General features: G+C 34.7%; 4 protein-coding genes across 12 annotated transcripts in view; 1 reads left to right on the forward strand and 3 right to left on the reverse strand.

Moving 5' to 3' along the window:
- Positions 1 to 24,634, reverse strand: part of LOC112568573 — a 170,877-nt gene that overhangs the window by 23,656 nt on the left and 122,587 nt on the right. The gene's annotated exons all lie outside the window — the stretch shown is intronic.
- Positions 1,449 to 8,221, reverse strand: LOC112567427. The gene is made up of 5 exons (XM_025244105.1): positions 8,059 to 8,221; positions 6,174 to 6,557; positions 3,870 to 4,145; positions 2,941 to 3,267; positions 1,449 to 2,621 (listed from the first exon to the last, which is right to left on the reverse strand). The coding sequence occupies exons 1-5, from the start codon at positions 8,132 to 8,134 to the stop codon at positions 2,497 to 2,499; spliced, it is 1,188 nt and encodes a 395-aa protein (XP_025099890.1). The 5' UTR covers positions 8,135 to 8,221; the 3' UTR covers positions 1,449 to 2,496.
- LOC112567434 lies at positions 10,823 to 16,936 on the reverse strand. Of its 9 annotated transcripts, XR_003099835.1 has the most exons (8): positions 16,798 to 16,936; positions 15,721 to 15,993; positions 15,258 to 15,551; positions 14,545 to 14,673; positions 14,304 to 14,349; positions 14,048 to 14,100; positions 13,108 to 13,230; positions 10,823 to 12,899 (listed from the first exon to the last, which is right to left on the reverse strand). XR_003099835.1 is itself a non-coding variant. In XM_025244122.1 (7 exons), exons 1-7 carry the CDS (start codon positions 16,868 to 16,870, stop codon positions 12,883 to 12,885), a joined length of 885 nt encoding a protein of 294 aa, XP_025099907.1. In that variant the 5' UTR covers positions 16,871 to 16,936; the 3' UTR covers positions 10,823 to 12,882. The 9 variants fall into 9 exon arrangements, 7 of the variants coding, with proteins under 7 accessions (XP_025099907.1, XP_025099908.1, XP_025099906.1 ...); XR_003099834.1 differs by having other exon boundaries at positions 13,108 to 14,100; XM_025244122.1 differs by lacking the exon at positions 13,108 to 13,230.
- LOC112567436 lies at positions 17,151 to 24,455 on the forward strand. The gene is made up of 9 exons (XM_025244129.1): positions 17,151 to 17,286; positions 18,565 to 18,730; positions 18,885 to 19,016; positions 20,004 to 20,192; positions 20,535 to 20,597; positions 21,417 to 21,509; positions 22,300 to 22,327; positions 22,676 to 22,831; positions 23,407 to 24,455. The coding sequence occupies exons 3-9, from the start codon at positions 18,896 to 18,898 to the stop codon at positions 23,573 to 23,575; spliced, it is 819 nt and encodes a 272-aa protein (XP_025099914.1). The 5' UTR covers positions 17,151 to 17,286; positions 18,565 to 18,730; positions 18,885 to 18,895; the 3' UTR covers positions 23,576 to 24,455.

Genomic DNA, 24,634 nt, shown 5'->3' on the forward strand with positions numbered 1-24,634 from the left:
TAACGGTAACTTAGCAGTCGTATCCATGTTGAATGTATTCAGATCCAGTGTTTTTCAGTTTAAGTCCCTCGAAAAGCAAAAGTAAAATACATGAAAAATAGTAATGATATTTTTTATCTTTCTGAATCTTGTCCATAAATCAACCATCGCTGTATTCTTCCTTTTCCTTCCAATATTTTTCTTGTATTGTCGTCTTGCAGTGAAGGAACGATGGCGATGACTTTGATATCACCGTACAGTGTTTCCGTCAGTGCCGATGATGACATTGGACCAGCTACCGAGCCTCGACGGGCTTTTGATTGTAAAATCACGTCTCCGTCGTAGATGAATCCACCAGCATCTCTCCTACCTGTTAAACATATCATAAAATGACTCACCATCGTCATAGTTAGGTTCTCTGATGACTTTCTTAGCATGAAACGAAAATATTGCAGCAACTAGTTCTAAAAACGATTGAACTGAGTGTATGAACTCAGCAGGAGCAACCATGTGAGACAGCAAACCATATTTTGAGTAAATTCCTATGCAGAAAGGTCCCATACTAAAAGCTGTTTAAAATAAAAATCTTTACTATTTTTTGTTTGCTGACAAATTTAATGCAAATATAGTCCAGTTTCAATTTTTTTTTTACATGTAGGACTAAAATATGAAGACTTTCTTTGTAATCGTTTAATGACAAAGCGGAGGGGAACTGTGATTAGGAGGCTATGCTGTCGCTGGCAATTATGCAGTCAGACTAATCATGTCCTATGCTTATGAATATTATTCGCTATGCTATGGAGTAAGTGTATGCTTACCAGTTGAACTGGCTTATACACCCAGTCTCCCATTCTGTGGACTGTTGACAAAAATATTCATCGACTTTCAATTATAATAGCACAGGCAGAAAAAAAGACATTTCATTCGTAGCTGGCTCTACACATATTGTCATAATGATTCTTGATGATTGCTAGTGATGATGATTGATGATCATTGATTAGTGATGGATGATGATTGATGATAATGAATGATGAATGATGATGATGGATGGATGATTGATGGATGGATGATGGATGGATTGATGATTGATGATGCATCTTTTAAACCATCTGAAATTTCGCGCGAAAGAAATACATCACAGCATTGTAAAGTCATTGATGGACTTAGTTTTAGCGCGCTTTACTTTCAGCACAAGGAAGCAGAAATTTCCTTATTCCTTCTTAGTAACTGCAGTCTTTCTGGTGATGAAGATTACAAAGTAAGATTAAAAAGATCAGATTTTATTTAATTAGAAGAACCATAAGCCATCTCTTACAGTGCATCTTTTATTCAAACGTTAAAACTGTCTGTGTGTCTGTCTGTGTGTCTGTCTGTTGACATAGAATGCAAGTTTGTCATTCTCTTACTCTTTCAAAAATTTACTTCAACATATTTATCCTCTGTTTATTCTTTCCTCTAACTGAAACTATTCAAGAAACAAAAGTATGCCTAGAATCAAATATTTCAAAATATCACTGTACTCACCGACGAATACGAAGGTTGGCGTGTCTTGTCTCTCATACCACGGACGCGCTCGTATATAAAATACGTACGTGGCTACTCACACGATGCGGTGACAACTACAGTAACTACACTTAACGCTCCTGAGAGACGCTGCGAATTCAGTTTCTCTTTTATTCGGATTCACATTACAATATTCCTTAAATATTTGAAAGAAAGGACAACTTTCATTCTTCAAGAAGCCATGATACATGCATCCAAGCTCTAGTGCGTCTATTCATGTATTGCGATGTGTTTAAAGCACTAAAGATAACAAGTACACGTGAATAAACATACATATTTTGACGGACAAATAATAGCAATGGAAATCTTGTGTAACTAAATCTTAAGTTTTCGTAGATTGCACGCTAAGAGTTTTATTGTAGTGACAATTAATGCCTTAAACATTACCTTGTGAATTCGAAAACATACTGTATGTTTACCTCTAAGAGTCACCGACCTGACGATGAATATCATTAACCAAGCACACATTACAGCACCAGATCGCGAGTATTAACTATCGAATAGCTCAAGTAATCTATGTATCTCCTATGACACATTGTGTTTTCAAACAAAGCTTTCACCCGTCACCAAAGTACAGCGATTACATCTGTATTTTCAGAAAGTTTGCCTTGAGAGAAATGTTATAAGATTTCTACTTTTAATTTGGTTTTCAAAGAATTACTTATTTTTTTGAATAGACAAGGTAAGAAACCCCCAGCATCATTCTCTTAATTATATTTTGAATAAGAAGCTGAAAAAACTACTTTAACTAAATGAAACTAAAATGGCCAGCCTTTTAATACGAGGGACATCTGCCCCTCGACCCCAGTTGAGGAAGTGATGGAGGGCTTTTGCTTTGTTTGTGCCTTGTTCTGTGACAGCCTGTGATTGGCGAATAATTAGTAAGATTGTTTTATGGAATAACGAGAAAGCTGCTAATAAATAGGATACATTAAAAAAAATTAAATACCATGTTTAAAACTTACCACGTTTATTTTCATTGACCTTTTTAATGGCACGAATACCTATAATAGCAATAACAACAATCAGGACAGCACCACAAGTTCCTCCGATAAGTATTTCTTTTACTGGTGTTTGTGCTGAAACAAGCAAAGAATTTTTTTATCTTAATTAATTTCTTGACATATTGCTCTGTGAGCTCTCCTTTATTATGTTTTTATTTGACATGTCAGGTTTGTTCATTTAATGTCTCTTTGTGTGAACATATATTTTTATCCAAAGAGGTTTGAAATTTTAAATTTAATTAAGTATATTTATATATATTTTTAGGTTAGTCTAAATGTTTATAAATATACATATAATACCTGGACCTATGCATTTATTTTTAGACTTAAAGAAGGAAGAAAGGTTATAAATAATAGCTAAAGAAGAAGTTCATGTATCCATCTATTTGTATACCTGGGTGTTTGCTTTCTGTTATCAAACTCCTTGATTCCTCCGTAAAGTTTAACATTGTAGTGACAGAACCTCTTTTGTTGAGAAGAGTTAGCATCCAGATTCCTTGGATACAGTTGATTCTCCTGCTAATGGAGAAAGATAGAGCAAGATTAGGCGGATGACCAGTAAGTTTGCAGCTCACTGTTATTGTTATGTTGTCTTCTAATGGCACTGGTGTCAGCAGGCAGTTATCTACTTCTTTTGTGTAAGCTTTCACCTGTAGTGTTATATTACCAAGTTCTAGAAAATCGACGATTTTAATCGAGTTTTCAGAGAACTTTGGAGGACCTGCAACATCAACAAACAAAATGCAGTTTGTATAAATTGAACTGTTAATTTTAAATCGGTCACAATGCGTGCTATTTAAAAACCATGTCTTTAGTTTATGATATATTATTTAAACTTTATACCAGATACCCTATAACCTTATCTAACAACGCTGAATAACATTCTCAAAGGAATTTTGTTTTACGTATCATAACAAATTTGAAAGAGGATATTAAATATGATAAAGCTTGATACCGTAGATCATTTCTGAATCACCGATGAGATTAAATAGACGAATTGAATTATTTGTTGCTGGCTTAAGACTAGTAACTTCTTTCAGTCTACTCATAAGACGACTAGAGAAACATTGGACATTCAAACAACAAATAGACAGTTTTTATTATATATTTGTGCTAACATATGAATAACGTTTGTGTTATTTTGATTACATATTAGCAATACTTCCTACTGGCATAGTCAATATTTTTTTATATTCAGCCCTAAATACGTATCCGACCCTTGATGGCTATAGGTGTTTGCTAATAAGGCTTATTTTACATAGGGTTAAATATACGTTATACACGCACTGATGTAGTACAATGTACGCTTAATTTTGCACTTACACGTGACATGAAAAGACACAGATCTGTTCTGTTCAGACCCATTGCCTTCACAACGAACTGTTGGCCAGTCATCTTCACAGTCCACTAGAAGCGAATAGGTCAGAGGACCTGAACCTCTAACAAGTTCCATCCCATTGTTGTCAACCAGACTGAAGGCGACAGGCGGGTTTCCTTTGTCAAAGGAACAAGAGATGTTCACCTTCTGACTATCGTTGATGAGATGAGTGCCGTTCACCTCTTGCCCGTCTACAGTCAGACTTGTGACTTGGGGTGGATCTGCACACACACACACAACCTTCCATCCTTCCGTTAATTATTCAGGTTTTGAAACTTTTGAAACTGCTTGCACAATAATGAAGTTTGATGAAAAAAGTTTCTTTTAACGCAGTTATTAAAAAACAATATAAGAATGTATAGGAAGTATGGAGTTATTTTAAATTAGTTTATCATTGTGGGGCGGTTTCTGTAACGGTTATGTTTTATTGACAAACCGGTGCACTGTATGATTCGGTGTAGCGTCACGTAATGAAGTGTAACAGATCAGCAGGCACATTTGAAGATTTGTACAACCAGCTTTGCTGAGTTTAAAACTGTGAGCAGAACATCTCCTTTTTCTGCCCTAAAACATGTAAAAATCATGTTTTTGCAAATTGAATGTTTCCTTTTTCGTCAAAAATGTTCTATACTTAATAATTGAGAGAACATATCAGTTTCTGACATCTTTGCACTGTCAGACGTTAATTATAAACAGCACAGACACCGGTTTTCATTTCTAGTCATGCGGTTAACGAAATCTTGCTGAGTATGAAATGAGCCATAAAGTCTCTTAATTGGCTTGATGACAGTTTGAATGTAACAATTCATTACATATATCACATAGACTTTTTTTTAATGCCTCTCTCATTTGTCTTTAGAATACTCACAATATTATTGTACGGCTACTTTTACTGTCGTTTTTTTCGTCGACTATATAGGTGTACCTCACTGTCCTATTAAGTTACTTTTTATCTAACCGTATCAATATTCAATAGTACTGCTGTCCCTATTCAATAATACAACTAAATTCACCAGTAGGACTGTATCATCACTATTCACTAGTACAAACGTCTCACTATTTTACTAGTACGACTGACTATAAACTAGTACGACTGTATCACTATTTACTATATGCCTTACTAGTTATGACTATCACTCTTCCTAGTACAACTATATAAAAATACGACGTTTGACTATCCACTAGCACGATTATATCATTATTTACTAGTACGACAGGATCCCGGATCACTAGTACCACAGTATCGTGTATTCACTGGTACGACTGTATCACTAGTCACTAGACTGTATCACTAATACATTCATCACTGTCAATGCAAGGTGTTCTATATACTACAGGCACAGATAAGTAGGATGCTTCCAGGAGGAACTATATATAGCTCGAACGTGCTACAACAGTCTAGGCGAAATAGCAATACGTCATGATTTCTAATCTTATTTCATAGCCACATCTTCAGACCAACAGCTGACGTCACTCGCTCCTTGTTGCCATCTGTGACGTCATATTATTAATGTTTTGGCTAATGCGCTGAGCTGAATGGTAATAGTATAATATCACGTCATCAAGAAACATCTACAACAAACAAGTAGTCATTCAGGAAATTAAAATAATAAATCATTCAGATAAAGATGATTTTAAATTCAAAGCATTTCAAGTCAGCATAGCAGATCCAAATTGTGACTGTAAGGACGTATCTTGTAGAAGTAGGGATGTGTCCTGCTTATCACACAGCTAAAAACGCTGAGAATGGTGAATTGTACTAAACCTCAAATGTGCGTGGAAATCGCTGACACCACTGAACCCCAGTGTAAAATGAAGTCAAGCTATACTGAAAAGCATTTTAGTTCCATTTTGGTTTATAAACCTTTTACCTTTTAGTTTCTTGGTTTGTGAGTGGGGTCAGTCTGGTAATTGTGGAAGGGTATGCAGGCATGTCTTTCAGCGTTTCAAAATATCACTGCAGAGTTCGTCTTTAAAATCAGCACTCTGGTGCAAAACTACTAATATCAAGAGCGAGTAAAGAAGGTCGCAAGCGTAAACTCACTGGAGAGAAAATTTACGAAGTAGCTGTTGCATATCATCTCACACATCTATTACACGAAAACAGATGCGCATAACCATTAAAGTTGCGCTGAGTAGGTAATTTATTATCGAATAGTACCATTAAAAATTTCAGGACTTTGGAAAATTCTTTTGACGTTTAAAATAAGTATAGAGATTCTTAAAAAATCATTAATATTATCACTTACACAGAATATCAATATGGATCCGCCTTATAATCTTCTTTGTCTTGTGAGTTCTATTCTCCAGGTAGAGCTGCATGACACTGAGTGACCGACTGACCAGCTGTGAAATCTTGATTTCCCAGGTCACCATGGAGTTGTCAAGGTAACGGGGTTCGTAGGAACAAACCACGTCGTCTCCAGGACCCCATTTCTCTACAGACGGGTGGCTGTACCCCTCTGTCCACTCAAATTCACACTGAACTGTTAGGGTGTTGTTAACGCACACTTCATATAGGAGACTCGTAGAGCCTGAAAATGCTGAGCTTTTAGTAGCATTGAGCAGATAGGTAATAGTTGTAAAACTGCCTTCTCTTTCAGGCAAAATTTCGCTCTTGTTTGTGATTGCACCTGTAAATGTTAAACAAATAATGACTTTCACTAAAAATTAAAAAGAAACAGATGTGGTTGCTTTGTGTGCACTTAAACACTAACTGGTTTTGGGAGAAAATCAGCGGATAAATCATTATCATCGTCCAATATTTTCTTATATACCATGAAAATTTCTTTGAAGTTTGCTCATTTTCCGATAATGTTTTTGGCGTCTCAGCATCATTTTACTGTTTTCTGATAAACTTTGAGATCTTAAGATCAGACAGTTAAAAAAAATGTGGGTTTTGTTGCAGTAGTATAGCGAAAGTAATTAATATTAAAGAACGGTTTTGGTAGCTTATTATTAACCTGTTGTGCATTTTCATTGGCTTCGGGAGATTTCTAAGGTATGTAGATGGATAACTAATAAATACAGATATTGGAGACAGAATTCATTTCACTTTTATTAAAACACAAATAAGCCAATTCTTGTTCGTGTTTCTTTTTAGATATTCTGATTATTTCCTGATTATATTGAAAATCCCCGTTTGCCTTAAAAATTTGAAGTGTTACATTAAAAATTCTCACATGGAATTATTAATATCGTTATCTTTTTATTACATGGGACGCGTTCTGGATAAAAGTCATTTACACCTGAGTGTCCGAAAACGCGTTTTAAGGTTAGTATTTAACTTTCAAGAAGGATATTCTCGTGTATCTTTAAATTTACGATAAAAGGGCTAAATATTATCCTTTATTTCGAAATTTAACTGAAGAAGCGTAAACCATCCCTTTTCACATAAATTTTAGGTAGGTGGATGCATAACAGCTTTTTTATTTAGTTGATATTTTAGTGAGGTAGGTATAATGACATGCATTACACCCCATATCGTTCTCAGCCTCGTCTGAATAGTAATAATGATATTCGTACCATATTTTGCATCATCTGTAATGAAACGCAACATTCTGAAACTAAGACATGAGAAATTTTAAACTGCACAATTAATCGCCAACTTTCTTTGCTTGCAAAAAAAATATTAAATAAAATAAAAAACAAAGTTTTCTCTGAACCTATAGTTTGAACTGAGGTTCAATTAAAAAATTCAATGTAAATCACAATTCTACAAAATTGTATAAAAATCAGAAGAAGACCGTGAAAATATACCCCGCATCACTTAAACATGAATTATATAAAATTTGTGCAACTACCTGTTTAAAATTTCTATCAAGAAGGTTAGCATGTGCTTCTTGAGCCGAAAAGTTTGAAGGAGTATGATAGTCTTTAGTGGCTTTATGGTAAAATTGAAAAAGTATAGGTAAAATTGTCTTGCAAGTTCTGCTTACCTTAACATATTGGTCAATGTTCTCAGTAGTAATAAATTATATAATAATTTCAATTTTGTGCTTTACACTTACTTAAAGTGTTCTTTCCTTCTTTCTACATATACGCTCTTTCCAAGAAATTATTTTTTTTCCGATTTATCCGTAGTCATGACTAAACACTTGCTCACATATCAGTTGACGAACCTAATGTACTTACATGTAAAAGCAAATGTTTCCTTTGATGTTAAGAATAATATTGTTAAGAAACAAGAAACTTGACACAAAGTATCCATAGCCAGACCATGTGTTCTGAGTGAAGATCATTTAATGCAGTGATTATGGAAACATCGCTTTTATCTGGTGCTATATTAATTGATACAGTTTCGGTTTCCTTTTACAGCCAGCTATAAGTACAGCTTAGGTTCACCAGTGATTCGCGGAACTTGAAGCTTCTTGAAAAGAAGTGTGTGAAGAGCGGAGAGTTATTTATAATTGTTTATCCATAAAAAGACAGAACACAAGGATTCATTTATTTAATTACTCCTGTAATAAATATCAACTGAGACAATTTGATGTTGCAGTAAAAATATTTGAGTAACCGTATCTACTTGATCACTTTCAACGAAGTGAGTGATATATTCGTTAACATCATATATATATATATAAAGTTAACTGGAAGATTGTACGTACACACGTACGTCCTACGGTATCGTTAATGATAAATAAAAACAAATACAGAAAAATCATAAAGGAACGAAATAACAAGAACTGAGAATATCATGATAAAGACAAGCAGGTAATGGTATAAAAAAGGACTAGTATTATGGGAAAGGTTGTTAGAAGTAATGTTTACGGAAGAGGTGTGTTTTCAGTGCACGTAGGATTCAATAGTGGGTAGGTGGCGGGTATGGAAAGGGAGAGAAAATCCATTATTGCCAGCTTTATGTGAGGGTGGTGCCCATCTTCTCTCCATTGCTACATTACCTTCCCCCATTCCTCTTAAGAATGAAGGCACCAGTGCCGCAGATAAGAGAGTGAATAATGTTTCTGGGATAGGAATCTCTCATGTCGTCCGGGTCGAGTATGTTCGTATTATTGTCATTAACACAGTTTTCCTTGTCGGGTAGAGTAATGGATTTTTATCTGAAATGAACGACTAACGAGGGTCTGGTGAAACTTCTCCTGGCCTAACAATCCAGGACTGGATCTCAAAATGCTCAGACAACAAACGGGAGACGAAAACAGACGAAATAAGACGGAAAATGTCTGTCTTTGCTTAAAGAAAGTCAGAGATACCATTTCTCACGTAAAAACTTGCCATATATATATTTTAGAAATTTTAGACTGCATAGTACAACGTTACTTACGACGGAGAGGGAAAATATTAACAGATAAATTAATCAAGGAAGTGCATTTCATCTATATACTAACTTAGTGTGAAGTGGAGGTAAGCAAAACGCAGTCCAAGGTGTAGGCTGGAGACTAAAATATGTGCATGTAGCTTTGAATCAAGCCCACTGAAATACTCTTTGCCAACTACTAGAGTTTGATCAACAAGAAGCTTCATTACCATGTAAACAGTGTAAGGTTGGGGCGTGATTCCAATGACATGAAGATCAGTATAGAAAATATACTTTTTTCAGTGGATTGCTATGCACTTAGGAGATCAACATCAAAGGCATGCCACTCAAGTAAAATTATTTTAACTCGTGTGCTACTTCAGGAGAAAGTGTTCGTTTATTCCAGCTTTATGAAATATTCCTCTTTCGATGACTTCCCTTTAAAGGCTGAAAATTTCAACCAATCAGGTGTTTTGTTATGCTTTAAAGAAGACGAAGATTTGGTTGATTAAGCGCCATGCTGACATTTGTTGCCGGTTACTCAATTCAATTGTACTCAAACAGCCGAAAATAAGAAGAAAACAGTAATATTTAAATTCAAATGTATATTCTAATGAAATATATGCCTGTTTTGAACTTTTGTGTGTATATATTTTATAATTTTTTTTATTAATGTCTAATTTTTGAACTACTTTCCAATTTGTGAATTTTGTGACCTATTCAGTTACAATCTTCCAGTTGGTTTTACTACAAGAAAACAAAACGAATATTTGTTAAACTTAACACCACGTAAATGTATTTAAAATGCTTTTTAAAAGGGGTATCACAGATAGTTGTTTTTATTAAAGGTTAATAAATATAATTTTTTTAAAATACCAGTCGAAATTTTCATTTGCAGAAACTCTCTCCTGCGTAAACAAACACGTCGCGGGTATATGTTAGAGAAGGGCAAGATAAACAAATCGAAAAGCAAACAATGTTAATGACTAGTTTAAGAATCTTGACTGTCAGAAAACAAGGGATGCATATTCTTGTTACTAGATTCAATTGTCAGGTTTATGTAAGACATTCTGTTTCCATCTTCACTGACGGGGACGGAGCTGGGGGATTTGTGGTTTCTACTGAGTCAGAAGCTAAGGTTACTAAGACTATATCACGGCAAGGCAGCCAGCCCTGTAAGCAGATGCCACATGCAAAGAGAGAATTAACAGCGTGCCCTAGGCGAGAGTTGAACCCAGGACAGTCAGCCCAAACTGTACTAGCGACAGGCGCTAACCGCTGCACCACGAGACACCTCAATACCACTGACAGCACATTATCCTATATTTAATGTAGCACAGGCTTTTATAATATCAGATATACGAAAGATTTTTACAGTACTATAAGACGTAAAGATAATTTATGTTTTGATGATTTTTTTTCAAGTTTGGTGTGAAATTTGTGATAGGTTTTTGCAGTAATTTTCTTCACAATGCATTTCCTTTTCATTTTGAATTCGCTCAGTTACTGGCTTAGTGTAAAACTCCAAGTAACTTTGTATTTTTTTATTTCACACTACTGACAAGTACAACCCACACATGTTAATAATTCGATATTTCAACAACATACAAATATAAAAGTAAACACATAAGATAAAAGAACTAGCAAATATGACAATGTGTTTAATACAATATAAGAAGTTGAAGTTTCATTACAAATAGCACTATCATTTAACCAAACACATGACTAAATTGAAGCTACTATTTCCCAAAAGGTGTTTGTGTGCTATAACTAGAAGCCAGGATACTGCTCCACAATATATCGTGACTTTAGAAAAAGCATAAACTTATCGACTGCTAGTATGTACATTGTATTTTATTATAGCATAATTCGTTTTTTGTTTATTAGACTGGCTTCACCTTCATGTACAATGTGTTATCTTTTTATGGGGAAGCGGTCTATACAAATGCACTTTTATAATTGTAGAGTACAGTATTTTGGAAAGAAAATCCATCATAGATCACAGAATCACAGAAATGCATGATGCTTTAAACTCAACTGTATTCAGATATAACACAACAGAAAGGACTATTGTAAGAAGTCGCTATATTATTTATATACTCAACTCAGAATTCTATACAGAAAGCGATTGATAAAGATCATAGAAGTTTGAGAAAAAAAATGTCAATTATTGTTGTTATATACTAAGACTTAAAAATAGTAAATTATACAAAGGTACATCCTTTTAAAAGTCTTTTTAAAAGATTTGTAATGTTGCGTAACATCTCATGTGTATTAGGTGTTCGCTGGAATCCATGGAGAGACTTCATGTTCTCCATTCTGACATCTAAATGGTGCATCCTTTGTTTATAAAAATACTAGGCCTTCGAATAATTTAGCCCATGAATATTTAGTTTGTCTACTGTCAGCTTACTCTGATTGTTTTGAATGTGGGTTTGCATGTAACAGTGATGTAAACATGGTGACATCATATTGTGAATGAAAAGAGAGACTGGTTGATAAGCAGTAGGTACATCAGTATTATGCCATACAAGTGAAGGGAGATAAGCCAAGATGTACATTTTGCAGATATTCTTAAAATTAGTGCATAATAAGAATGCTTATCTCCTTCCTTTGAAATAAAAGCCAGTCAAAAAATACAATCTCGAAATGAAATTTTGCTATGAAGTTTGAATAATGTCTGAAAAAAACTGTGATTTCTATGCTAGGCAGTGTCAGAGTAAATGAATACCCTTTTTCCTCTATACTACTTTAACAGTGGAAAACACTTTGAATCCACACACACTGTGTAAAATGAAACCACAACTACATCGAGTAGAACATCATGTTATTCCCCTGTTAAACAAATACATAGGGGTAATACAGAGGCAAACACACATATAAACACACAAGACCGATACAATAAATTCTATACTAAAAATCCACATGTAAGGTAAATTCCACACACCATCATATCAGTATGTGTGTGTGTTAAAATAATCTATGCATATCTCCCAATGACAGTTTTGTAAATGTCCATTACCTAAGTGCCATATAGTTGAATTTGTTTCTGCGCATTGAGCGTATCTTTGTGATACGGAAATTGCGCGTTATAAATCTCCATCATCATCATCATCATTTGTGCAGCGAAGCAGACTCTTTACCAAAGTTTATGATGAAAATTTCACTGCATAAGTACACAGACCAAGCTTTTATCTCTTTTTAGAGTCAAAATATTCTTACTGTCTTTTTACATGTCTTGGTTTAAGCTATTTCATCGTTTTGTCGTTCTTTTACTCTTTACACAATGTTTAATGCAAGTAATGTAAACGTTGAATATTTTCATGCTTTGGTATCAGTTTTTCATCACCCGTCTCTATATCATACAGTTCACATTCATTTTTAATTTTGTTTTCTGCTTACTCCTACATCAGATGTCCCGGTAGTTTATTCTTTAACATGCAGAGAGAAGTATACATAGAAAGAGAGTACAGATAAGAAAGAACCAGACTTTACATTTATATAACAGTTTCTTCACTATTCAAAAAGTATTTTTAACTGTCAGACATCAAACAGTGAGATGCTCTTCACTCTCGTACAAACTGTTCATCACAACAAAACATCAGTAAAAACGACAACTGGTCTGGGCAATCCATTCATCTGTCCAGCCTCACACGTGCTTGTTTGACTAGGTCTGAGAAGGTCAGCCCATCAACATCACACTATAGAGTGGTGTCTCCTGTCAAACATGCAGTAAAATGATTCGTTATTGACAACGCCAGTCTCTTTGATGACTACAGTATAACGACAAAATAATTGCAGCAACGATTAGAACAAAAATGTGAAGAAAAAATTGTGTTGGAAAACTATTTCAGGACTTCATTAATAAGTCTAGATATAAATAATGCTCAAAACAGATATATGCCATGAAAATTGACTGTACTCACCAAGGAATGCTGCCGTTAGTTTATTTCGTTTCTCATACCATGGACGCGTATACACATCCAGTATGTCTGTCGGTGCTCATACCATGCAGTGACTTATAGACTATGGTAAATACGCTTATAGCTCTTACGAAACAACATGAAAATAAAATAAATAAATATACCATGAAATAAAAAAAATGAACTTAGCCACTGTTTAAGAGTGTTTGTATTAAAACCTGGTAATTATCAATTTTATAAGGCAAGAGAAGAACATAACTACAATAACCATGCAATAAATAAAATATGTGCAGAATAAAAAAGCATCTGTTAACGAAATTGAAAAATTTAGTACAAAATTAGCAAACAGTCAAATAATTTAAAAATTTTCCTCAGAAATTTTTGTTTCTTTAATAATCACTTTATTATCAGATTCACTCTCAGTTTAGGTTTTTTAAAAATTAAAAACTCATCTCAAACATTCCTGCAAACTGTAAGAAAAAGAAAGACACAACAAGAGAAACATTGTATAAGCTATCATTGGACATGGTAATTCAGAAGGAAACAAAGAAAAGTATACCAAGATATTTTAACAAATACATGTAACATATTTATGCATTGCTATCACCTATCTTTTGTAACTCTTAACAGACCTGATGAACGCGTACGCGTTTTAGGATAAAGGATACTAGGATACGAGCAGCATTTGCATATCACGTGGTATCGGAGTTGACTGGAAACAGAGCTTTGAGATCAACCGACACACACCCGTGTGATAGTCGGGTATTCTCATGTTACTGTTCCGATGAGACAACTCGGATAGTCTCGCTCAGCCTCTCAAACCAGGTTGTTCGCTTTCTGTTTACTTTACTTTGAAAATGAAAAGTGAAAAAGATGCAAAAACAATGCTGATAAATAACAAAGAAATTGAAATCAAAATATTATGTTTACAAAAATGACTTACTTGGTAAGTTTCCTCTTACACTTTCGTACCGATCTCTGCTCCCATCTGTAGGCCTAAATATTAATTAAAACGACAATTATGTGTATAGAGAGTACAGGCACACAACCATAAGAGTAAAAACAATACCAAATATATTAAAAAACTGTCTGAAATAGTTGATAATGGTATTATGTCAGCATCTAAGACAGATTATTCAATTACAAAATGTAGGAAATCGGAAACTAATTTGAAAAAGGATTTAAAAATATGCACCCACATTTTTTTTTCAGTAGTTATCTTTTTAAGTCGCAGAGCTTCCAAGACTGCAAATAATAATATATATTAATCTGAACCGAAGATAAAATATTGGATCACATTTGCCACTTGGACTCCAAGGTTACATTCAGACACTCTCTCCAAAACATGTCTGTTCACAAAGTACTATCCCTGAATTACTATCGACTCCGTCTTACACTGTTTGTAGTATCTACATCCCTTTATACCTTAATCTAACTTACCAGATCTTCTCTCTTTGACCTTTTTAATGGTAATAGTACCAACAACAAGAATCAAAACAACAGTCACCACAATGGCGTATGCAAGTTGAATGTTTATTGTTTTCCCTGAAGATGGTGATGGCTCTTGCGCTGAAACAACAAAAATTATATTTTCTAACACGCACAGAACTTCTTTTTAGTGTGAATTGTTACTGGTAGTTCAACAAAACAGTTAAAGTTAGTGTTAGTACATCAGACTATATTTTGTCAGTGTGAATGTACTAAAAATATAATGTATATATCTATCGGCTTCTGTGCTTCCGGAATTCCTTACGTTATACTACTTAAAACATGCACAATATTCCCCCATGTAGTCAGGGTAGTTAAATCCAGTGATTCGTGATGATACAAATGTATTCTTGAATGTGAACATATCGGTGCAATCAAGAATGTACTTGCACACCTATGCTTTAATTTGACATTTTGGGTTTTTCTATATAGTATTGTTCAGATACAATCACTAGTATTAGTATAATTAGCAGTAATTAAGTATATCCTTAAAGTTGCTAACTCTGCCGTCTAACAGCCCATATCACTAAATATTGCAGGACAGAACAAATGAAGGTGTACACTTTGAGTACATGTAAAAAAAAATACTTTTCTTACTTATTTCCGTACGATGTTTTGTGAACTGAAACAAAATTCATCCTTTATGTTTTTAATCGTATGCTTACTTGATCCATCTCTGATAAAAAAGATTGGGTTGGAAGAACCCCAGTCATTGCTGAGAGTCAAGGTCCACATTCTACATAAACTGTCCTCTTCCTTCTCAAGCTGAAGACTCAGGACGAGGTCAGGTGGATGACCAGTGAGAGTGCAGTTCACTCCCCTCTCGGTGTAATGTTTTATAGAAACTGATGTCAAGAGGCATCCTTTGACTGCTGTGGTGTGAGACTTGACACCAAAGGTTACAGTGTCAAGAGCAGGATTAACAACTTTTGTTGACTTGTCAATAAACTGAGGACGACCTGGGACGATTGAAAAAAAAACTTTCCTAGAAGTTAGGTAGTTACTTATTTTAGACATCACGAAATATGTAATACCTATAAAATCAATAAGATCATTTCATTATAAAGGTGCAAAATAGTATCACATTGATGTGTAAGATATGTGTAAACATTAAGTTTGTTTACTTACACTTGACGAGTAGTGTCACGGATCTATTATGTTGCGACCCGTTGCCTTCACACCTGACAACTGGCCAGTCGTCTTCACACCGGGCAGTAAGAGAGGACCTAAGGTGTCCTTCAGAACTAGAGGAATTCAGCTTCGTTCCATGTTTATCCAGCAAATAGAAGTGAGCTGGGGGATTGCCCTTCTCAAAGAAGCAGGAGACACTGACCACCTGGCCCTCATCGATGATGACATTATCGCCCCCGTCCACAGTGAGACTCTTGACATTGGGTGGGTCTGCACACACACACACACACAGGCACTACAGAAGAATATGACAAAGGGAAGAAATAACACAGGAATATGTTGCATGCATTTATGCCTTTCCATCTGTTTTAATAAATGTCAGATGTATAGAAGTTCCATTAACTACCAACCTTGTCTAGGTAAAGCTTCATATGTGTGAATATATGGATGATTACTATGACGATGCATTATTAATGGTAATTTTTTTATCATTTTGTTGGTTTACGTACGATTTGTTTGTGTAAATAGTTTCGTGTTATTAACATGCTTGATTAATTAATTGTTAATTTAGGAATGAAGGCCGAATGCGTCGCACTGTAACGAATGTGTAAGGGATTTATCACTGAAGAAAATAGAGTATAAAGTAGTGATAAACTAACATTTCTAAGTATGTTGGGTAAAGCCTTTCCTCGGATAACCTAATGTACGCATTTTATTATGCCCTTTCCCAATAATACATAGTTGGAAATTTCGCAAAATCTTTAGCATTGAATGCATTAGGAGATACATAATAATGATCACTGTTAAATAGTCATAAAGGTCGAGTACATTCAATGAAATAAAAAATTTGAACACTGTAAAGAAAGTCATGAATTTAATTAACATTAATAATCGTTCGTGTCATACTGTTATCCAGTCTTATTATTTTATTCGCTTTAAATAATTTTTTTAATTCTTTGCTTAATTTTATATATATACCTCTTGTATGAAGTAAATTATCGTTGACAATATTAATGCTTTCATTATAAGAACATAATAAAAATGAATCTGCAAACATAATGAGTCACTACTTACATGTCATCAACAGCGCTCCTTTCAGCAGCGTGAAAAGAATCACAAATGCACAGGAGATCTTAGAAGTGTTCATGGCGAAGTTCTCACTAAGGTCTAGTTGTTGTACTCAGCTGTCAATGATGTTATAACCGGAATATTATCACAGGATGCGAACGTTCGCCCAACATGCAGCCAGTCATTATGCGTTTCAGTTTCCGTGTGCGGCAGGTTCACGACATTCTATCTGGGTTTCACATCATGGTCATTGAATGCGAATCTACCAGTGGGAACTTAAATGTGAGTTGGAAACTCATGTTTATGTAATAAATAATAAGTAAAACCAAAAAACCGTAAAAATAACAATAGTGATGTGATTTACATGTCGTAAAATCACGCAAAGTCACGATCAAAAGTGCGCTGCTAACGGGAATTACCGATTTAATGAAGTGGATGCTTATGGTGCACGGACTATATAGTGGCTTCTGAAGATCTTGCAACTTTCACATCAAAGTAATCGTTTCCATCACTAGATCGTTCAGTAGAGCTAAATTTCAAGTTATGTTAGTCCTCTCTCACATTTTCTGTCACATAGTTTGACTAGTCATACTTTCAATGATAAGAGAAACAGTGAAACAGAAAGAGGTTAGAAACGGAGCCGGATACTGTATTTTATAGACTAAGGTGATGGCGCTACGAAATGTGACGGCTTTTAAGGATAATTTCACACACTTCTAGTGTGTTACTTTTTAGTAACATTATTCTTTGTATCTATATGTACTTAAATCTTTTTTATTTGCTATAATTACAGTCATTCGATAATGTGTAGTAAAATTTATGTTTTGAGCTAAAATGATGATCATAGCTGATGACTCTTACTCTAAAACGCAATCTATTTAAATATTTGTCTTATTTTATATAGTCCCATATTTTTGTGCCTTTAATTAAAGGTCACCTAATTAGATCTAATATGTATTTCAGTTACGGCACAAGGTGTGTTGCCACTAAAACATGTATTATTTTAATAACTACTTTTTGTAATAATACTTATTATATACTTGCAAACTTGTATTAATGTTATCTGCACAAAGAGAAGATGTTTACATTGATGAAATGAGACATTTACATATGTGCGCTAGAATAGTGTATACCATGTTAACATTAATTTAATTTACCATGTTAAAAGTTACACAGTCTTTAATGACTGAAACGATTCATTTAAGCAAATTATTTCTTAAAAAACAGCGCCATTTGGTGTACATCTGTCCCTGAGTGGAGTTATCAGTGCTGGTTTGCTTGATTGTTTGAACGGTTAAGATAATGTGTGGGGGTGCGTGAAAGATAATATATTTGGATTCTGGAACATTAGTCCCAAAAGACTTGCTACACTTGAACAAGAATACCTAGTGACTGAAGTAAAGAATATTATCCGATTAGTCATCAGTGAAAGCTATGTTGTGCCGGACACTAAGCTTTATTAATTTTATGTTTGATCTTCAACCAAGAAATGGAACTTTTTTCAAGACTGTGTTTAAAATTAGATATCTTACATTTGGGTAAGGAGTGATTGGTGTACTTTTATTAGTTGCTGTAATTTAGCAAAGAATGGAAATAATAATGTTCCAGTTCCGAATTCCTTTGTTCTTCCCCCTCACTAGCATCCATACCTGCCTTCAAGGAATGTTTGTTTCCTCCATCCCGAGTTACTAATTTTTGGACAGAGGTGTAAATTAATAACTCTGATTTTTTCCTTTTTAGTATTTATGCATTTTTCTCCTAATGTTTCCCAAGGTAAATTGTGAGACATTGCTGACATCAATCCCGTCTACTCAGAGCGCAGTTGGCATCGTCACCTGACAGGTCAAACTCAGGTGACTCATCACAACCTGAAGCTTCACACGATTGTCTTGTGATTGGATGTCCATCGTCTGAAAAGTCGCATTCTTTGTATACATAGGTTAGCCTTTCTTCGAATCCTTTATCAGATTTACCTTTAAGCATCAAACTGATTCTTGGAAAGTGCTATTTTTATCTTATCAGAAAAAATATTTTTATTATTAAATTAAAAGCCAATTTACAAGTAATATTCATAACATACATGTATATTGCAGCTATTCCCACCATGAGCTGTGAAATTAGGAATGAAGAGTGTCCGGTTCAAATACACTGCTTATTTCCCACGGCTGCTGATACTGATACACGACCTTTTTCTCTTTACTTTTATTCTTCCCAGGGAAGTCAAGGTAAGGAATTGGAGAGCCATGTGCCTCACTGACCATCTATCCGATCCTCATTCATGCTATTTAAGCTACTAAAATAAGTTCTTTTTAATTAGGTCAATGCTTTTTATTTTCGCCCATAGCTTTCAACGGTTAGCGCCTGTCACCAATACAGTGAAGGTTGGCTGCCCTGAGTTCAGTTCTCATCTCGGGCACGCTGTTCTTTCTCTGCACGTGGCATCTGTTTACAGGGCTGGCTGCCTTGCATTGATATAGCCTGAGTTGCTGGCACGGCGTAAAACACCAATCGACTCGCCCATAGCTTTCACAAGAAAATTCCTCTTAAATGAGATATTAAAATGAGTAACAGACTAATGCAACAAAAGTCAAATAAAGTTTAAAGCTACAGGCAAGTTCATAAAACATAAATCTATCGTCAGTTTGTAATAAAGTACTAAATTTCTTCTTCTTTTGGGGGCGGAGGACGACAGTTTCACTCCAAATCTTTCGGTGTATTTTCAATTAATAATCAGCTTACCATTAAAGTTTCAAGTCGTTCCTAGTTATCTGCTTCTTCTGCTGCATTCCCCGCATTTTCATCTAGTATCAGGGAGTCTGAGACCCTAGATTCCTTAGGTCCAAACTTAGATAAATATTTCAAGACTATGCAAACTGTAAGTTCATTGTTTGCTATTGGAGAGAAATAAAGTGAAATTATTCAAGGTGTTTGAAACATCAGTGAGATCGTCAGACTTAGCGTTGATCGGATAACAGGACATGACGTAGCACGTACGTTCATCGCTCGCGAGAGCGGGGTCTCTGTCTCCCAGACCAGTATCTTGTGTAAAACTCAGACATCAGGGAAATGTCATACACCTTATTGGAAAGTCTCAAATTGAAGATTGTAGTATAAATTTTGTTTTCATCTACTTGATAAACAATCTAGATTGTCTAAATTATTTGTAAACCATCTAAACCCTTTTTAATTAACATTTTTACATTTTTACACAGAACTAGTACTTGACTGTGCTTACAACGAAAACCATACATGCTTTCACCAAGAAGGAATCGAGATCACGCATAAAGGTTTTAACTATGCCACCATCACAGTTCCTGACACATTTGCAACAAGCAATGGTTCATTTGTTTGCAAGAAAGGAGACATTGATACGTTTAAAAATTGTTCGTACCATCCTTCAGGTAAGATTTTCTCAAGTTGTAAAATATGGTTTTGGAACACAAGGCTGCAACTTTAAATGGCTAACAGGCTAACATGTCAAATGTTAAATGAAGTTTAAAGCCCCTGGCAAGTTAATGAAACAGATCTGTCATCATTTTGTAACAAATTACTCAATTTTAATTATTTGTTTTGAGAGAATTCAATATAGATCAAAACCTTTTCTTGAGGTTGAAATAATATACGAAGAACGGAAGAAGCATACATAATGTTATTTTTTCAGTTTTGTACCATTGTATTGAAACCAGTTTTCCCTCTTAGCTTAATACCCGGATCTAGTATTATGTATTATTCATTTTTTTCAGAAATCTGTAATACTACTAGCATCTGGAATACTACTGGAATCGGTCTTGGGACGACTACAAAAGGTAGGTACATATTAATAAAATAAATTTCTTATGTCTATTTACGGTTAATACAACATTGCCGAGAGAACAAAGTTCTTTCAAGCATGACTTCATTATCAGGAAGGCTGTTTAAACATTCTAGCTCTGCTTACACCTTCTTGCTCTTTTCAAAGAAATATTTCTTTCATTGCTAAATACATGAACAAGTAAACAGATTAAACACCAGTCACCATTAAACAGATAAATAGATTGATGACATTATATGTGTTTATGCGTATTAGACAAGGTTTACTCATCTGTAACTGTGCTCTGTTGTCACATCACCGCCTCATCTTTGTGCTTTGGTTTTTCACTGGACTGGGAGTTTGTCTTCTTGTGCAATATTCTAACGGGGAAGCTCGCTGTACTAGTGTATTGTTATCACTGTACAACACCTTGAGTCTTGCTGATGTTGGAGGAACGCGGTATATTAATACACTTATTAAATACTTTCATGCCTGCATAAAGTTTTGAATACCACATTAGGTTAATTGAAGGAATTTTTTTTAAATGGATACTAAATCTAGACGAGTTAATTTAGCAACTTGTTAAACTAAGAAAAAAATTCGAAAGTACTTACTTTTGACTGTTATAAACTTCACAAAGGAGATCTAAAAAGTATGTGTTTATAGGCATTTGTCACAAGTACATGTACAGTAAACAATAACAAGAACTATTTAGAGGCCTTTTCATTCCAGAGGTCTTTAAGAAAATGTTTTGGTTTTTTGGTTTGTTTTTGATGTGTGAGATTTTCTTCTGGAGCTCTAACTTTTATGATGATATGTGTTTCTGTTCTTTCAGGTATCAACCCTACAGTTCTTGTTGGTGTGATTCTAGGATTAATCGTCGTCATGTCGATTATCATCTTCTGTTGGGTGTCCAAGACATACAGATGTAAGAATACGACTGCATTTTCCCCACTTGATATTATGAAATCACAGTTTAAATGAAAACACGAGCTTAAAGTTGGTTTCTTTATGATCGGGTTAATTTCATTTTTAAATAATAGTTTCCTAAACATAGTAGATAATTATGCTTAATTTTCAATATAAGTCTTGGAACATCAGCATTCTCACCTGTCACTAGAAAAGCATTGAAATAACTCTAGGCAGGAGAGTTTAGTTGCATACAAGTAGTATTTTGAACAGGGAGTCAGTTAAGCAAATGTCGCATGTCTTTAGGTAATGACAGCAAGTACAAACTCCATCTGAATGTTGAAGAGAACATTCAGCAATATCACATCACGTCCTGGTTTATTTTCTTTTACCACGGATTGCATACTTTTTTCTTTAAATTCATCGTTTTCAGAGGAAATTTGAGCAATACTACCCTTTTGTCACTTCCTATTTTCTCGACTAATCTAAGAATGGTTAAGATAACACCATTAATATACTTAACAAGTCTTTTCGTCCTAGAATACCACTAAAATATTTTTTTCTGATACTTTACTGTCTCTTTTCAGTGATTTTCTCCGACTGCTTGGATTAATTCTCAATATGGTTAAAACTATGCACATATGATTTTTTAATTGAACTTAATTTGAAATAAAGTATTAGAAAAAAATATATTTCTTTTTGAAGCTTTAGCAGTCAGATCATGCGTCACATATAGTCTTGAAGTATTCATACTAATGTAGGTATTGTATTTTGAAATAAAATTTCATATTTAAATAAATTTGTTTTAGGTTATGGGCGTTCCAAGAAATCTCCAATGTAAGTTGAATGCTTTCGAGTCTCGTTAACTGTAATCTATGTGACATGACCTTAATAAAAATGAGATTTTACTATAACTGGATACTTGTATGCCACTCAGTAAAAAAAAGCCTCTCATATTCTAACCGAACGGCTAATCAAAGTGTGAAGCAACAGAATAAGTCCTGATCAAGATGGGACAGTGCCAAAGTTATTTCTCCAGGTGCTTAACACCATATACATGTATCTATACCCTTGAGCCAGTAATCTGTAGACTCAGACAATCATTCCAAATCACATAAATCGTAATATATCATTTTTTACTAGCGCTGAAACATGTACAGTAACCATACATCTTCCTTTATTTAGATACGCCGTTCCTTTACCAGTTATCCCTAGCGAGGAATACAACAAACCTTGTCTTGAGAAAGAAAACACAGAAAACCATGTAAACCAAACGACGACCGACCCTGCATCATCTAGCTTCAATGGAGGCATTATGGAAACAAAGAAAGTGTTCGATCGGTATGGAAAAACACTGTTCACAATTGGTTTAAATATATTGTAAAGAATTTAAATAATAAACAAAAGGGTTACCTACCTTGTCGTAAATAACGTGTAACTATAGAGATACAATATCTCTATGGTGTGCTTCCTTGCGTGCGTGAGTGCGTTCTTATATGTGTATTAGAGTATATGGATGAATGTATGTACGCTTTATAAAAAAAAAAGTTATTTCTTGATATTATCTATTCTCTAGGAACGTAAGAGTGGGAATGTAAAAAGACTGTACTCTTCAGATGATAGTATCAACGACGATCTCGGTTGTCATCGATCTGAAAATACAATCTAAATATTTGTTGGCATTATAAAAAAACTTGCAAAGTTATAGGTGCTCACCACCGTAAAAGGCAGACCGTTTCTCATCACAGCAAATATCCAGTTTTTGTTTCTCTCTTTCTTCTCAGCACTAAACTGTTCTCAAACTAAGCTCATTTTTCGGACTTACACTACACCTTTGTCGTCTTCTTGTTTTCTTTCTAGCCCATAAGATTTTAAGCTCTATTTATTTTGTTTTTAAATTGTTTTATCCTTTACAGGGATAACGAACTGACCATCAATGAACAGAAAGAAAATGTCGACCAGGAGCACACATCTACTGACACCAAGATCAGTGGCGCTTCTTCTGGGTCGCAACTTTCGCCCTCTTCATCAGTTAGTAGGACATCTTGCTCAAGGAGTGATACATCAGTCACACCTCTCCTTTGACAGTAAATTCAACTGTTGGTCGATTGCAACCACCCAATAGTATAATCTCAGGCTTTCTACGGCACTATCCTACACGGAGTGGGAAAAGATATTAAAAAGTAATTTTGAGGGGGAGGGAATGTGAATAGCATTAGCGAACCTGATATTTTGTTTCAATGACAATTCAGGAACGCCTCTCCATCTGTCGATATCTTTCGCCACTTTGCCTTCTGATTTGAAGAACTGGGTGATCTGAAAAATTACACCGGAAAGACTATTTTAAGAGATTATGCTGTCAAAAGTAATGCAGATGTCAGTGAGGTATTTTAATGCTCGCTTTTCCCGGAGAAAAAAGAGTAAGTGATATATGAGATGCTAATCGATGAATGAGAAGTAATTCTGTAACACAACGGTAATGGGGAAAATAAGGTAAACCCCTTATCTTTAACAATGCTTTCTTTCGTGATGTCCGTTCTTCTTTTCAAAGAAAATAAAACTCTCCTGATTACTGCGTGTATCTAGTCACTGTTTGACAAGTGTTAAAACAGCTTGATCGCAGAACTGACTCACTGTTTATGACCTTTTGAGAGCCTCTGTTACAGATTACAGATATTAGTCTAAAAGTTATTCGAAAAGTTGATTACACGTGTAAATATTTGAAATCTTAATTTTTAGCATGGTACAGACGATTGTATTCGACCTCATGATTATTTCTCTTTCATCTGTCTTTAAACTTTATTTTCTCGCCTGGTATGTGTATTGGAGATGTTTGATAGAAATGACTTCCTAAAATATCTCCAATACAATCTCCTATACAGACTTTTGACCAGAGGCGTGTGCAGTAATGTATATAAGGTATGCTGGTGATCTGTAAATCTGTAAAATAAAAGTCTGAATCGTCTGGTTTTCTGTGTGCTACACCTAAGAGAGTGACTGTGATAAGAATTTCTCATGTCTTCTGGCTCAAGTAACTTCCTTTTACTATCATTAACACAGTTTTCCTAGAATTTCTTATGTTTTTGCTTCCCCAAATCCAACCCCTCGTCCATGGTCGCGGGAGGTGGAAGCGGGCAGAGTACG

Source organism: Pomacea canaliculata, linkage group LG7 (assembly GCF_003073045.1).
Source record: "Pomacea canaliculata isolate SZHN2017 linkage group LG7, ASM307304v1, whole genome shotgun sequence".
Lineage (NCBI taxonomy): Eukaryota > Metazoa > Mollusca > Gastropoda > Architaenioglossa > Ampullariidae > Pomacea > Pomacea canaliculata.

Bases quoted from the DNA above. Each gene is read 5' to 3' on its own strand.
- LOC112567427 (XM_025244105.1), bottom strand. From the start codon at position 8,134: ATGGATACTTTGTGTCAAGTTTCTTGTTTCTTAACAATATTATTCTTA. The intron at 6,558-8,058 runs GTAAGTACATTA...TAACATTTACAG, and splicing joins GGAAACATTTGCTTTTACAT to GTGCAATCACAAACAAGAGC. The intron at 3,268-3,869 runs GTAAGTGCAAAA...TTGATGTTGCAG, and splicing joins TGTGTCTTTTCATGTCACGT to GTCCTCCAAAGTTCTCTGAA.
- LOC112567434 (XM_025244122.1), bottom strand. From the start codon at position 16,870: ATGAACACTTCTAAGATCTCCTGTGCATTTGTGATTCTTTTCACGCTG. The intron at 14,674-15,257 runs GTAAGCATACGA...TTGTTGTTTCAG, and splicing joins TTTTATCAGAGATGGATCAA to CGCAAGAGCCATCACCATCT. The intron at 14,101-14,303 runs GTGGGTGCATAT...ATTAATATTTAG, and splicing joins ATAACTACTGAAAAAAAAAT to GCCTACAGATGGGAGCAGAG.
- LOC112567436 (XM_025244129.1), top strand. From the start codon at position 18,896: ATGAGCTGTGAAATTAGGAATGAAGAGTGTCCGGTTCAAATACACTGC. The intron at 19,017-20,003 runs GTAAGGAATTGG...ATTTTTACACAG, and splicing joins TTCTTCCCAGGGAAGTCAAG to AACTAGTACTTGACTGTGCT. The intron at 20,598-21,416 runs GTAGGTACATAT...CTGTTCTTTCAG, and splicing joins TCTTGGGACGACTACAAAAG to GTATCAACCCTACAGTTCTT.